The sequence below is a fragment of the Monodon monoceros genome, unplaced genomic scaffold, assembly GCF_005190385.1.
Source record: "Monodon monoceros isolate NGI ecotype Baffin Bay Population unplaced genomic scaffold, NGI_Narwhal_1 Super_Scaffold_18, whole genome shotgun sequence".
Lineage (NCBI taxonomy): Eukaryota > Metazoa > Chordata > Mammalia > Artiodactyla > Monodontidae > Monodon > Monodon monoceros.
This window is the reverse complement of record NW_021703774.1, coordinates 138,611,208-138,627,956: the sequence shown is the minus strand read 5'-3', so window position 1 is coordinate 138,627,956 and position 16,749 is coordinate 138,611,208. Positions and strand designations below refer to the sequence as shown.

The 16,749-nt window shown below is 36.9% G+C and overlaps 1 protein-coding gene across 1 annotated transcript in view; it reads left to right on the top strand.

Moving 5' to 3' along the window:
* The window catches only part of RNF11 (ring finger protein 11), a 38,317-nt gene extending 22,094 nt beyond the window's left edge, over window positions 1-16,223 (top strand). The window contains exons 2-3 of the mRNA XM_029230094.1: window positions 12,668-12,837; window positions 14,154-16,223. Of these exons, the coding sequence (XP_029085927.1) occupies window positions 12,668-12,837; window positions 14,154-14,325 (342 nt within the window). The 3' untranslated portion in view covers window positions 14,326-16,223. The remainder of the gene's footprint in view (window positions 1-12,667; window positions 12,838-14,153) is intronic.
* Window positions 16,224-16,749: the final 526 nt, after the last annotated feature.

The window sequence follows — 16,749 nt, the reverse complement described above, 5'->3', positions numbered from 1 at the left end:
CTTGTAGGTGCTGATACTCAGCATAATCTGAGCAGTCTAGTGGACAAGTATCAGCATCTCAGTATTTATTTAGTACAGTCTCAATGTTGAGATCTGAGGTGTGTGTCTTAAAGAGGATCACTGTAAGACAATTATAATTTTTCTTTGTTTTTTATGTTTGGGTATGTTACATGAAACAACATGAACAATTAGAAGGCAAGTATTAGGGATATGGTATTTTTTTTTAATTTTCATTAAGACTGGTTGAGCAGTATTTTTTTATGGATCATGCTTTTTTAAAAAAAATTTTATTTATTTATTTACTTACTTATTTAGTCTGTGCCAGGTCTTAGTTGTGGCACGCAGGATCTTTAGTTGCGGCATGTGGACTCTTAGTTGCGGCATGCATGTAGGATCTAGTTCCCTGGCCAGGGATCGAACCCAGGTCCTCTGCACTGGGAGCGTGGAGTTTTACTCACCGGACCACCAGCGAAGTCCCAGGGATATGGTATTGAATGCATAGTCCATTAGAAAATAAGAACCAGCTATGTAGAAGCTTCAGCAGCTGATTTGACTAGAGGACGTAGAAAACATAATTGGTCAGACTAATTTTTTTTTTTACACCTCCTGAAGAGATACCATTTGCTTAAAATAAGCAGTCTTATAAAATCCTTACTCCTTTAACCTCCTCCCTGAAATATTTCACTAGGCTTCTGGGAAAACTCACATTAAAATGTAGGCCTTTTCAAAACAATTTTCAACAGTTGGTGCTGGGACATCTGCATATTCACAAAGAATGAGGTTGGACCCCTTCTTCACACCATATACAAAAATAAACTCAATGGTTCATATACTATAGTTTTAGTAAGAGCTAAAACTATGAAACTCTTAAATATAGATGTCTTCTTGACCTTGGATTAGGTAAAGCCTTCTTAGATATGATACAAAAAGCACAACTGACCAAAAAATAAATTAGGTGGATATCATGAAATTAAAAACTTGTGCTTCAAAGGACACCAGCAAAGTGAAAAGACAATCCATAGAATGCAAGAAAGTATTTGCAAATCATCTATCTGATAAGGAACTTATGTTCAGGATATATACAGAACTCTTTACAACTCAGTGAAGATAAAAATCCCAGTTTTAAAAAGGAGTGACAGGGCTTCCCTGGCGGCGCAGTGGTTGAGAGTCCACCTGCTGATGCAGGGGACATGGGTTTGTGCCCCGGTCCGGGAAGATCCCACATGCCGCGGAGCGGCTGGGCCCGTGAGCCATGGCCGCTGAGCCTGCGCGTCCGGAGCCTGTGCTCCGCAATGGGAGAGGCCACAACAGTGAGAGGCCCGCGTACTGCAAAAAAAAAAAAAAAGAATCCGCCTGCCAATGCAGGGGACACGGGTTCGAGCCCTGGTCCAGAAGGATCCCACATGCTGCAGAGCAGCTAAGCCCGTGCGCCACAACTACTGAGCCTGCGCTTTAGAGCTCATGAGCCACAACGACTGAAGCCTGTGCGCCTAGAGCCCGTGCTCCACAACAAGAGAAGCCACCACAATGAGAGACCCGCGCACTACAACGAAGAGTAGCCCTTGCTCGCCGCAACTAGAGAAAACCCACACATAGCAACAAAGACCCAATGCAGCCAAAAATAAAATAAAATTTAAAAATTAAAAAAATAAGTTTTGCAGAATTCTTACAACTGAAGTTCACCAGTTTTCAGAGGGAATTAATTTTTTTTGATGATGTTAGCCCTTCAAAAATAACCCTTAAAAAGAGGGGGGAAGGTATCTGTTAGAGAACTTAGTACAGTAAATGAAATAACAGACTTCCTGAGCTCCAAAGACAACGCTTGGCTGCTACAAACATATTCTTTTTGGAATTAACACCTTTTTAAGCTTTCATCTTTTAACTCCTTAAAGGCTGTGTATATTCTGACTCTGGTTTTGCAAAGAATTCTTGGGCTTATTACTGTTAGCTTTCAAGTAGTCATATATTTGAATCTTCCATTTAAGGATGAAAGATAGTTATTGAAATGTATATTCTTATTCTTTGAACTGGTAAAATTCAAAGATAGGATACTTAAATGAGAAAAATTCCAGTATGTTTTGGCTGTAGCAAAGAAGTAGTTCCAACAATAACTCATGCACTAAGTCAGATGGGATATCTCTAGGCCCACAACTACCCTGGAGATCTGCCCCACTGGTAAGCAATTCTTTGTTAGTAAGTGGGTACCATTTCCCCTCTGGAAACCAGTTTGCTTGATGAGAAGGAAAAGGTGGTCTAATTTAGGTCTCATTCAGTAAAGAAAATAGTGGTGGTGCTTAGGAGACTCTTATTTTAGACAAAATTAACTCAGAATAAACATGCTTTATTTTAACGATATACACATGGATTAGAATCAGACAGCTGTCAAGGAACCAAGGCAGCCACTTTCTCCCATTTTTCTTACCCAGAGGCTTCAGGATTTTTCATTTGTGGGCTTTCCTAATGTCTGCTTCACTCAGCATTTCTAATCTGTCTTTAATACAGTTTCCTCAAACCTCAGTTTACACATCTTGTATTTGCTGCTCAATGACCTTTCAGGTCAGTTAATTCAGTTTTCCAATTCTAATTCTAAGAGAAGACAGTCTGTTGATTCATCTTCTCTTCACCAGTCAGGAGGTTGCAAGTCATCAAATGTTGACTAGCCTATGGATCCACTGGAATGTATGCCTGTCCCAGGAGTTGCCAGGTCATGGGCAATTTAGGGATAGTAGGAGCCATGGGTGAGGTAATCATCTTCTGTTGTTTGCTATATCTCTGTATCCCCCTACTGTAGGGGATTTAGGCTTTGTAAGGACAGCCTTGTTCACCACTGTATCTCCTTTGCCTAAAGCAGCATCTGAAATATGGTTGAGTATTCAAGAAATATTGTAATTTGTGCCTAGGCTCAAAATGTGACCTTGATTTCAGTTGTCTTGACCTTTAGATGGGTTTATGACTTGCTAATGCTGAGTGCCTATGGTGATGATGCCTACCAGGTCTCCACCAATTAGGATACTGTATATAACCCTGTATGACAAGTGCTCAGTGAATATTTATGTAATGAATAAAAGAAGCCAACTTTTTCATTTCTTTAAAAAATAAGCAAACAAATAAATGCCAAAACGCCTCCCTGGAAGCAATGCTCTTTTTCCATGCAGATCACTTCGGTTTGATCTCATTAAATAAAACATAGCATTTGTCAGTATCATTGATGGGATGCTGGCTTTTTTCCCCTATATGTATAATTGTTATCCTTTATGGTTCAGGAATATCATTAATGCTAATCTTTGGGGGTTTGTTTGTTTGTTTGGTTTGGGGGTTTTTGTTCAAGATTCATTGAACATCAGAGTTAGAATATGCATTGAGATCATTTATTCCAAATCCTCCATTTTATGGCCTTACGTTTCAGTCTGGCAAAATTCAGAAAAAAACATTCCCAGTAGGAAACGCAGCTGGGGAGGGAGTGGTGCCAGCAGCAGTTTGTAAGGCTGTAAGGAGAAAATCAGAAGAGCTGACTCTTCTGGAGGAAAGGATACAGCTTTTGGTGACAAGCTGCATTCTTTGGCAGTGACTTTATTTTTCCTTCACCACAAACCAGACTTGTACTATTTCCAGCCTCAGCACATTATTTAGGCACTTCCCCACTGCATTGTTTTATTTAGTTTCTGAAATTATATCATATTCCCTAACCTGGGTCCAACTTTTAATGCAGTGCCTTTCAGATAGACAAGTTCACACTTTGATCTGTTTCTTTCTTGACTTGTAAACTCTGAGATTCGGGCCCATTTTATTTTTCACAACATTCATCATTTTATAGATGATACATTATTTATTAACAAACAATTGGAACACTTCAGAGATTTTCCTCATCAGGCCAAACCTTGCTTTTTTGTGTGACTGACCCTGTCTTTGCTCTTTGCTCTGCCTCAGCACATTTTGTAAACCTTTGTTCCTTGTTTATTCTACCCCTTTCCGTGATGCTGCATTTCTTTTCCTAACACATTTTAATTCAAATTTTTCCCTTTCTTTAAGGCAAATGCTTTTGCTTGGATTCTCTTTGGGGTTTTTTGTTGTTTTTTGCATGAAGACGTAGAGAATTAAAGCATTAAAGAGGAAAAAAATGTTTAAATTTACTTGAAATATATCTGCTTCTCTTACTGTGAATTCCCTCTTTCTCAAAATTTAAACTCACAGGGCAGGTACATGTATGTCTCCTATCAACATTGAGAAAATGGTAGTTAGGTATGGCATTTAAGTAGATGCTGGGGATAAAGGGAAAGGGGGAAGAGATGTGTACTTCAGATGACTAATGATGTCATTATAGGAAGGCCCAGATATTTGAGCCCCTATCGTGGTTGGTACATTTTCTTAGTTATTCCTTACAACGTTCTTTTAAGATGGGTATTCTATTCATTTTTCTGATGAGGAACCTTAGGCTTAGAGGTATTAAGTAACTTGCCTATGGTCACATACCTGATAAGTGCCAGAGGATGAAATTCTATAATATGTCTGTGTTCCTTCCACTATACTTTTCTACTATTAACCTAGATAGTGGGCATAGAAATTCTGAGCTTGAGAAGGATTGTGGAAGTAGAAGGAGATAATTAGTTTGATTTTGGACAAATTGAAGTTACTGTGGGATAGAAAGGTAGGTTGAAATTTCAGAGAGGCAACAAACCAGGTTATCTCTTGGAGAAGGAATGTTGGTTGTAATTTATATCGGGTTTTCCTTTTTGGTTTTATTGTGGCATAATCCAAATCCTTAGCAAAATTTTCATAGCATGTTTATAAAATCCTGATAAGAATATATGACATGGATTACAGGAACATGAGTGCTTTGATTTAAATCATTCAGTTATCCAGTAATGTTTGAATCCCTACTATGTGAAAGATACTGTGCTAGGTAAATAGTATATATTGGTGGGCAAAACAGACATGATCCCTACCTTTATCAAGCTTATAGTCTAGTGGTGAAGGAATACACTAATAAAATAGTCACGCAATCACCTTTTTAGCCCAGAGACAAAATACTTCGTGAATCGTATTCATAGACATAGGTAGAGGTGAGGGCAGCCAACTGAACCACCCTTGAAGGTTGCCAGCATTTATATTAATTAGCAATTTACTGTATTGGTGATTTAGATTTTCATAAACCCATTCATTTTGTACAAAGTGCCCTTGTACATTGTAAATGATTAATTTGTAAATGTTATTTTCCACAGGTCCTCAAAGTCATATTTAGGATTCACTTTTGGAGGGATTGGTGGAGATACTATTATTATCAGTCATTCTTTTTTCTTTTTGCGGTACGCGGGCCTCTCACTGTTGTGGCCTCTCCCGTTGCGGAGCACAGGCTCCGGACGCGCAGGCTCAGCGGCCATGGCTCACGGGCCCAGCCGCTCTGCGGCATATGGGATCTTCCCAGACCGGGGCACGAACCCGTGTCCCCTGCATCGGCAGGCGGACTCTCAACCACTGCGCCACCAGGGAAGCCCATATCAGTCATTCTTAAAGAATATACTTAGCAAAGCAAAAACAACTCTGTAATCCCAGTGTTATAGCATGTATACTAACTTTAATAAGTATAGAAACACTGAAATGAGAAGGAACACGGGAGTAAGTTAATGGGTGACTATTTTTAGCTATTAGTAGATAACATTTTTAGTAGGTCATTTATTCATCTATCCATTCAGTAAGGAGCAAAACCAGACACAATTCTTATCATTGATCTTACAGTCTGGTGGGAAAGACAACATTTAAATTACTATAACTAAATATAAAATTACAAATATGACAAATGCTATGAAGGAAAGTTACTTGTTATATAAGAGCCTATAATAGAGGAGAATGGTTAGTTAGGGAAGATTTCTGAAAAAATAGAAGTTGAACTGAGCTCAGAAGGAAGAAAAAAAAGAGGTATTTAAGCAGAGTGATGGTGGAGGAGAGTGTTTCATGCAGAGAATACAGCAGGTGCTATGACTTCACATAAGAGAGATCATGCTACTTTAAAGATCTGAAAGAAGGCCAGTGGGGCTAGAAAGCAGTGAGTGAGTTGTTAGATGAGGAAGGAGAGGGTGAGTGGTAGGTAGGTAGGTAACCAGACTATGCAGGGCTTTGGAGGTCTTATTAAGGACTTTGGACTTCATCCTAAGAGCAGTGGGAAGCTATTGAAGGAGTTTTAAAGTATGTTGAGGAGGGCATAGGGTTGGATTTGTTTTGGAAAGATTGCTGTAACTTCTGGGTAGAAAACAAATTGAGATTTTCCTAGCTAATATTGTACACAAGGAAAGAAATGGGAACTTAGACTGGAGTATTGGCAATAGACATGGAAAGAAATGAACAGATTCTATCAGCATTTCAATAGAAAATAAATTCATTAGAACCCGGTGATGTATTAAATATGGGAAGGTAAAGGGAAGGGAGGTACCAAGGATGTTTCTGTCTTCCAGAACTAGAAAGGTGGTTGTGTCATTTACTGAGATAGGGAAGAGGACCAGGTTTTGGAGGGGAGTTCATTTTTGGACATCGAATTAGAACTGTCAAAGTAGAGCCTGGAGTTTAAAAGCGAGATCTAGACTGGAATATAAATTTGTGAATCATTTATATCTAGGTGGTAGTTTTAGCTGTCAACATGGACATAGGTTTGGTGAAGAGTATAGGGCAGGAGAAGAGACCAGGACAAAAATAGTCACACACTCCAAATACCGTCAATCATGAGGTTCTGGGGATTAGAATTTCAGCATAAGAATTTTGGGGGACACAGTTCAGCATATAACCCTTCTATGTCAAAGGTGTTTTTCTCTGTGCTAAATAATAAATGTTCAAAATATTAGTTCCTTCAAACTTGCTTTGAAAAAAGGAATAAAACAGAAGTACTGTGTAACTGCCATTGTCAAAACACACATTTTTCACAAAGGAGCATTTCTTTTTTTCTTTTTTTTTTTTTGTGGCCACGCCACACAGCATGCGGGATCTTAGTTCCCCGACCAGGGATCAAACCCGTGCCTTCTGCAGTGGAAGTGCGGAGTCTTAACCACTGGACCTCCAAGGAAGTCCACAAAGGAGCATTTCTAATGAACATCACCAAATAAACTGCTTGAAAACAAAGGAGTCAATGCAGGCACTATCCATCACTCTTTTTTTGGGTGGGGGAGGTGGGTAAATGCCAAACCCGGGCCCCCTGCAGTGGAAGTGCAGAGCCCTAACCACTGGACTGCCAGGGAATTCCTCCTATCACTCTTAACATTATCTAGAATGATCTTCAGTTCCATTGGAGGACTCATAGTTCTTAGCATATAATTGTAATCACAGCTATGATTTATTACTGCAAAAGATCGCAAATCAAAATTGGTAAAGGGAAAAGATGCATGGGAAAAGATGCAAAGGTCCATAGGAAAGGCACAGGCTTCTAAGAGTTCTCTCCTAGTGGAGTCACACGGAATGTGCTTAATTCTCCAGCACTGAATTGTGCCAACATGTTTGAAGTGTTATCTACCAGGGAAGCCCAAAGTACTGAGCCACTGCCTAACATATACCAAAATTCTAGACTCCCAGAGGGAAAGCAGGTGTTCAGCATAAATCGCACTGTTCACACAAAGAGTTTAGGCACAGTGAGCCATTAGTTAGGGAATGTTGAGAACTGTCCCAGAGTCCAGATCTTTTAAACAGTGCTGTTTTTATATCCCCATCCAATCTTCCATTCAGTGTCTTCTAGCTGACAGGAGAAACAAGTTTACATTTTGCCACCTAGAAAATACCATTGGATCTCTAGTTACTAAATAGCAGTTCATACTTAAGGTCATTTTTAATAAGTATGATGGGACTTAAAACTAGGTGTGTGTGGTAAGAAGGGTGAGGCTATCTTTAAAATAGCAGGAGCTCTTAGTCATTTTCTTCCCTATAGAGGGTTTCTGAAAAGTTGCATATAAACTGAAATTAGAATGGTGAATCACTTAAAATATCTCGAGGGTTTCTTTCTTTTAACAAAAATACCAAAGAAGAAAATACATCCATAATGTGAATAACAGGCGTTTTGTTTTTCTATCTATTAATATGCTTCTTTGTAAGGTGGAGCTTTCCTTTTCTGTTCTGCTTTCTGTGTTCTCTGTACCCATATGTGAACCACAAGACCAAAGAAATCTAGCCTCTTAAAAAGCACATGCTTAGAGACAGTTAAAGTCTTTTTGTTTGTAGTATAGGTCTTTTTGTTTGTAGTAGGTATGTTCAAGGATTAAGGAGTACCTCATTACCCACAGTCTTATACTAATTGTTTCACTGACTTCCGTATGAGTCATATCTTGATGTGGATGGCAGCTCATCAAGACTGGTCAGTTGGTCTGGGACTGAGAATAATGAAAGGTAGTCTAGACTGGAAATCATAATTCAAGGGTTGAAAATCTGAGCTGGCAGGGGTTACAACAGAGGCCGAAGAGTTTCTTGTATTCAGAGACAAGCCAGAAAGATAGGACCAAAGCCAGGGGCAATAGTAGTTAGCTTCAAGTCTGCAAACCAGAGTCATTTGATGTTGAGAGAAAGCAGAGGGTTAGAATAACTTACTACAGGAAGTATCAGAGACTCAAATCTTGTAATTTAATTTTTCAGACTGAAAATCCCATATTCATAAATAGCAGTGTTTTAAAAACGGTATTCTATTGATTCCTAGGATTCTGCGAAGGTACCCCAGCTAGGAGTGGGGGTGTGGGATTCTATTTTTCTATCAGCAATAGAGTATGTATTACGGGGCAGTTTCAAAATGGATTTGATGTTCTTTGAAATTCTTAAATTTTAGAAGTTGTTGAAATTATGAAACCTTTATTGCAGATGAAAAATCTTTATAACTTTATTAGAAATTCTTTATTTTGATGGCTTTCTTAAAATGTCATTTCAATGTAATATAAATGGACAAAGTCCCAATCATTTAACTTGGAGAATCTCCTTCCTATCCAGCAACCAAGCATGATGTAGTGGAAATTACCAGCTTAAAAGGGAGACCAGAATTCTAATTCCAACATTGTCAGTAATTTTGTGACTGTAGGTAAGCTTGGGCCTATAAAATGAGAGAGTTGTTCTTAAGTGAATTTCTAAGATTCTTTTTTGACAAGTTTTACTTACCTCTGTCATAGTCTAGTCCATTTCTTCTTTTTTAAAAAAAATTGTTTTATTTCATTTTCAGCTTTACTGAGTTATAATTGACATACAAAATTGAAAATTCAGTCCATTTCTTAAACGTTGCAATGCTTTTCTATAGTCACATACTAGTAGAGACAGAATAATATTGTAGTAGCTAACATTTATTTAGCTAACATTTATTTAATGAGCTTTTGTATGTGTGTCTCATGCTGTACCGGGACAGCAGTTACAAGTCTCTTTTAATTCTTACAGTAGTCCTGGTACTTTACACATAGAGAAACTGAGTCTAATAGAGGTTAAGTAAATAACTTGGTCAAGGTCTTATGACTGATAAGTAGCAGAGCAGAGACAGCCTTTTTGACTCTGAACTATGAAACTTTTCTGCATCGAAAGTTAGCCTGCTAGGTATAAAACCTTAAAGAGGTGAATTTCTAAACCAGAGGTGAAACAGTCATTTTTATGATCTTTAATAACAGAAGGGTCATGTAACTTTTATATGCACTATAAAGCCTGGTCAGCAAAGTTATTTTTCTAGTGTATAAAAGATTCTCTGAGTTTGACCTACAAACTGAAATTTTTTGTATATATACAGACTTGTTTAAAAGGAAATATTGGTTAAAAAATAACTTTTTATAAAGCAAAAAATTGCCTGTAGTCACAGTGGTGTAGATATATAGGGCTGAAAGAAAGTTTTCATACTGTGCTAAAGAAATGCAGTTTTTAATTAGTTAATTAATTAATTTTTGTCTGCATTGGGTCTTTGTCGCTGCGCATGGGCTATCTCTAGTTGCAGTGAGCGGGGGCTACTCTTCGTTGCGGTGCACGGGCTTCTAATTGCAGTGGCTTCTCTTGTTGCGGAGCCTGGGCTCTAGGTGTGCGGGCTTCAGTAGTTGTGGCACACGGGCTCAGTAGTTGTGGCTCTCAGGCTCTAGAGCACAGGCTCAGTAGTTGTGGCGCATGGGCTTAGTTGCTCCGCGTCATGTGGGATCTTCCCAGACCAGAGCTCGAACCCATGTCCCCTGCATTGGCAGGCGGATTCTTAACCACTGCACCACCAGGGAAGTCCTGAAATGCAGTCAGTTTTGTACTTCACTTCCTCTTTGAAAGCTAGAAGAATTGACAGTCTCTTCTCACTTGATGACTGCACTTGTGAAAGCTTTACTGTATTCTGTATAATCGTCCTAATTCTTTTATAGGTGGACACCTATGTAATTAAGCTGAGGCTAGAGGCAGAGTCTGTCAATATTGGGTGGTAGGGAGGAGGATTGGGGAAAGCTTTAGGTCATCAAGCTGCTAGACGAGGTAGGATTTGGACCAAGGGACCTGCAGGGGATACTAGAGGGGATAGCAAGAACAAAGCCAGTAAGATGGACAAGCATGAAACATAGGAAACAGCTAATTGGACTGCAGTAATAAACATAGCTCTTCAAATGCAGTGTTAATAGTTATAATAGCTACCATTTATTGAGTTCCTGCCATTCCAAGGTTCACCATCTTTCTCATTTAAGTCTTATAGCAACCATATAAGGTAGGGTAACCCAGATAGGTTAAATCACTTCAACACGGTCACTCTGTTAAGTGGCAGAGAAGTGACTTTAACCCAAGGTTATCTGGATTCAAGAACCATACTTAATAATAAATCTTCTTTGCATGTAATATGAACTAAATAAATATTTGGATGAAGAATATAGTTCTGATAAGCACTCACATGCTTGGTTATTATTTCCTAAATCATGAGCTAGAAGTATGAAAGTAACCATTAATGATTTTATGTGGAAATTCATAAAACATGAAACTTTGAACTACTGACATTTTACCAGAGAATGTAATCTTAATTATTTGATAAAGGATTTACTGTGTTTTGAGATCTTCAATTACAGATTTGTTCTGAATCTCAGAGAAAAGAAATATTTAAAATCTTAAGTTGAACTGCCTTTGATAAGAAACTCAATAATAACTACTGTCAGAAAAGGGGTTTATAAGAATAAGGCTAATTTAAAGGTACATAATGGTATCTTTAAGAGACATTGTAGTGAAGTGCCTTTTTCCTTGAATTAGATATTTCAGTATTTGAGCCTACTTTATATGTATCTGAGGCTTTCCCCTAAAATTTCTCTTTGAAAAGGATATTTATACTTGAGCTTATGAAGTCTCTAATTATGGGTACATTCTTAATTATTTTATTTTGAACCCCAGAAGCCATTGGCTCAAAACAGCTTCAACTGATGCTAGTTCTGAATGCTTATGGAGGTTATTTCACAGAATTTTTTTTTTAAAGCTTAACACAAATTTAGCAATTATTCCTGGAGGCATAATCTCATACTTGCAAATGTTGGCTGTCATTGTAAATGAGTGCTTAAATTATAGAAATCATGAGTGATCCTACAGGATGAATGAAAGTAACATTTTCTAATGTAATGTGAATAGGTAGTTGTGATTTAACGTAAATTTTCCCATGAAAACATCATACATGGATTGAAAGTGTTATGGCTCAGTTTATACAGTAGAGATGTTGTCTGAAACACCATATTAGGTGGCTCAAAAATGGTTTTAGCCACAATGAAATCATTAGGTCAGAGATGCACTGTTTCCCTCGTATTCATTGAGATCTCTTCCCAAATGTCTCATCAGAGAGATTTTTTTCTGAGTATCTTACCTAAAGTAGCATTCTCCATCAATCTAGGAACTTTATTTTGTTTACTCTGCACTCCCCATCACCTAGCACATAATAGATACTCAAGTATCTGTTGAAAGACTGTATAGAGTGTGAATAAAATTATCTCATAAATGTGAGTAGGAAAAAAAAGCAATACAGTTGACCCTTGAACAACACAGGTTTGGACTGCACCGGTCCACTTATATACAGATTTTTTTTTTCAACATATACATACTGCAGTACTGCATGATCCATGGTTGGTTGAGTCCTTGGATATATATTCCATTTGGAAGGAAGGTGGCCTTCTTTGGCTCACTGGATTATCATATCTAAATATGTATCCAAAAGCCTAAAAGAAATTTTACAGAAGTTTATTGCAATAATGTCCAGTCTTTCCAAATAAATAATAAATTAATTTTAAGATTGTTGTCTGTATGGAAAGAAAGAATAAGTTTGCAAATAAGAGGAATCTACAATGGCCAATTCTAATGTAAATAATGATATACTGAGACCACAGAACTCCATTGTGGCCTACAGAATATTGAATACAGTCCATTTGGTTAATTAATTAGTTACATTGATTTATCTTTTTGTGTATCAGGAATGAATATGTCTGTGTTATATGGTTTTCCTGTAGAAATACTTGAAGTAACATTCCATTCCAGTTTTTCTATAAAGCTGTGTTTCAGTATCCTTTAAACATAGGTCAGATATGCTAAAGTTAAGGCAGGGTAAAAGAGAATCTCATGCTACTGCATACTTGTCCAGTCTCCTTCTCCCCAAGGCCCCCTCCCCCAGCCAAAAAAGGAAGAAACAAAAGGAAAACACTACCCCAGAAAACAAATTTTTAAAAAATAATTCTTTTCTCCATTTAAAAAAATTTAGGAACAAGTTCCAGTTCCGGTCTATCATCCAACACCTAGCCAGACTCGCCTAGCAACTCAGCTGACTGAAGAGGAACAAATTAGGATAGCTCAAAGAATAGGCCTTATACAGCATCTGCCTAAAGGAGTTTATGACCCTGGAAGAGATGGATCAGAAAAAAAGATCCGGGAGTAAGTTTTAATTTATACATATTTCAAAGATCTATCTTCATAGATCTGATTTTTAAAAATACTCTCCTGCATTTTGGAAGTCAGATGTTTAATCATTTCTTACAAGGAAATGTTTAGATGTAGCAATTAAGAAGAATTTTCATATAAAAATAGCTAAGAAATAAATGATGGTGTGAATTCTGACCATTTTATATGTTGCCTCTGTCCATTTGGATGACAGTTAATGTCAGTTAAAAATGATTTACCTGTGTAGTAACTGTGAACTAGTACCAGCATTGCTGGTGGCCTAATCAGCTGGGAAAGCCATTTGGCAGGATGTCAAGGACCTTTAGATCTGAATCCTTTGAAACAGTTAATTCTAGAGATCTATCCTAAAATATGTGCCTCACTTCAATCCCTAGAGTTTTATGCATAAAGATAGTCACCATAGTTTTATTTAGTGAAAAATAACAGTAGAGGAGTACTTTGGTAGGTTATGTAGCCATTAAAATGGTTTGCTAAGGGTTTTAGTGATATGAGGAAAATCTTATCCATTTCTTAACTTGTAGAATAATTGTACTAAGCCTGATGAGTTAAATATAAGGGAGGTTTTGTCCTCAGAGCTCATTATTGTCTGAGAATCCCTAATGAGGACAGCCATTCTCCTTTTAGGTTGAGAATGGTCGTTACCAACACAGACATAAAGTAATTTACTATGTTGTGTTTGGCTGTTTGAGCTGTAGCACCATTTAGGGCTAGTACTTAAGATTATAACCTATCTAGAATATTGACTGCCGAATTGGGTTGCTTCTTGAACCTATAGAAGAGTGCAGTGAGCTTGAAACTGGGGTTATTGAAGAGAACTTTAGCCTGTAGCAGCCCAGTAAGTAGGCTGAAATTAGTGGTTCTGTATTTACATACACTTATTAAAGTGAAAACTATATGGGATTACACTAAAAAAGCAGTTCAAATAAAATTAATCTAACATGGTTTCCTACGTACTAAAGCTTCACATTCTTCTTAAGGTTTCTTCTGTAATAGCTGTTTTACAAGTAAAATTCTAGCAGTGGACTTGATCCCTATGTGATACCTTTCTCTTTGCCCTGTTGATTGCTCTCAAACTCTTCAAATTCCCAGGTGATTGAAATAAGAGATTGTGGCTGTATAACACTTATTAAGAAAAAATTCAATCTGGATGCTTAGGTGGTAGGATGACAGGCAAGCCATTTTCATCTGTTCATATTAACACTGTCTTTGTAATAGGGATTTTAAAGAGTATTCTAGATGGATCACTTCTCTAAAAATGCTTTCTTATTTCTCTCCCTCACCCTCAACAGGTGTGTGATCTGTATGATGGACTTTGTTTATGGGGACCCAATTCGATTTCTGCCGTGCATGCACATCTATCACCTGGACTGTATAGATGACTGGTTGATGAGATCCTTCACGTGCCCCTCCTGCATGGAGCCAGTTGATGCAGCACTGCTTTCATCCTACGAGACTAATTGAGCCAGGGTCTCTCATCTGACTTCAAGTGAACCATCATTTTTGGTGGTTTTGATCTTTTGTCACTGAGCCCAAAGAGCCAGGGATTAGGAATTAAGATCATGCACAAAAGTTTCCTAAAAATTCCTGCATGGCTGCAGGAATTCCTGAATGGCTGCAGATGTTGGGGAAAAAAAGTATGTGATATTTTAGAAACTTAGGGGGAAAAGTAGGAAGGTATTTTTATGTAAAGCCTTGACCCAGTGTTCAAAAATATAATTGTATTTAGATCTTGTTATTGCTCCAGTACATAGGAATTGTGTAAAGTGTTATACAGCAGCTGTATATGTTTAAATTGTGTCTGTTGAAGATTAGGAAAAAGATAGTGGTTGTTTTTCCTAAATGAAATAACTTTCTTCTTCCCCCCACCCAAATTCTTTTCTCAAGTTGCTGGCATTTGGGTCAAGGTTTTATTAAAAGCTACATTTTATAACACTGGCACAAAAAAAGTAGTTTTAAGCTTGTTTGCACAGTTCTTTTTTTCCATTGGAAATGGAATTCATTGCCTTAGGTCTTTTTAAATAGTGTATTATTATCGTTGGGGCTGGCTCTATGCTTGAAAACCAGTTTATTTATAACCTGTTATAAGTGCTATATCTGTTTGCAGTTAGGAAATGCAGAATTCAAAGTGATCTCCTAGCTTGTAAGCAAACTGAGATGCACTATCCCTTTTCTATAAAAAAAATGAGTTAATGTGTCAAGAAACCAACTCTAGTAAAGTGGGGTTTAATATTACCCTTTCTTATGTGTTTCACCTAATTATTTTGGTTGTTAATATGGTGATAATTAAAAGTCAAGGTAAATTTTAAATATTAAGAATTCTGATTTATTGAGCTTGAATTATGCCACCATGCTTATGTAAAAATGAAAGTGGCACCATGGTTAAACTGAGAAAAGTTTCTCAGTTGCAACAATTTTGATTTATTCTTTCCTGTGACCTCCTTCCCTGTTGTCTTGAACATAGCAAAAGGATACTGCATCTCTTCTTATTGTAGTGCTGAGGTTACTGAAGTTATATAAAAACACATCTCTGTTTCTGTTGGAAGGACAGTCCTGCTAGTTGACTGACAATTCTAAGCAGGGAGAATTAAGATAAATGTGTTTCATGTTTTGCACACAAATGCAGAATTTGTATAACCACATGACTTCATAGTTGTGATCTCAAAAAAGAAGGAATTTCTCTTTTATCTTTTTCTTGCAGTTAATATAAGAACACTGAATCTCTAAGCTTCTGAAGTGTTAGAGGTAGAGATGGTCTAGTAAAGATGTAGTTGTAATGTTTTATCCATTTAGCATGTGTTTATTTTTCTTTATGTACTCGAAGGTGACATATTTGTACAACTCAGTGATATTACAGCTAAAAAAATCATTCATTAGCAAAAGGAGAAGCAATCTCAATCCAACAAATCAGAAATGTTTCTTTTTATTTTATATTGAGTTGAATGTTTGACTTTAACACTTTTCTACATACAAAACACAAGTCTCTTGAAGGGTTCTTCATAATTGCATTATAGAAGAATTTAGTATGTCATAAGCACTTAAAGATTTGACATTCAACTGTAGCAGTATCCATGTTGGTTAATTTTCTTATGAGCCCCATGATGAGTTCGAGAAAAATTGAAAGAAATTAGATTATCAAGTTCTGTTAAATTGTTACATGTATCTTGCTTAAGTTTTTGTTCATTAATTTATATCCAATTACATAAAGCAAATTTGGAGGAAACACCTGAAGTTGTGCAATATTTTCAGCGGTATTACTTTTTTTATCTTTGTGTTTTCTACTTAAACATGATGTCTGTCATCAAGTATTATAGTCACTTTCCTTTTTTCTAGATTGTTAAAATTGGTAAATGAACTTTTTTTTTTAAAGTCATCTTCTATGTTGCTGTTAGTCTTTATTACAAGGCTTCTTTCACAGAAGTTTGGCAGTAATATTGAAGGAACCAGGATTGAGCTGAATGCTTTTTTTTTTTTTTAAGGTATTTTGTATTCTTTAATTTTGATCTCCACATACCATGTTAAGAACCATCAGTTTTGGCTTTTACCAAGTTAAATAAAGTTATAATACAGTTGTAAAGGGCTAAAGTTAGAATTGATTACATAAGAATATTCTAATCCTTTCTTTAAAACACACATGTATAAATTTAATTACTTAAAAATTTCTAGGTATATATACTTTTGGGGAAGTATTTTTTATGGCTTGGCATTTAATACCATCTAATCATAAATTTAGAAGCTTGATAGCTTCTAAATTTTCTTAAGCCAAATAATAGGTACAACATATTTGGATTTGGGCAAGATATGTTCAGGCTTGGCTGTAGGATTTGAGATGTCTGGAAAGCCTGACCAGGAAAAAATAAAAGAATCTTACTCTTTTAAATGTAAACC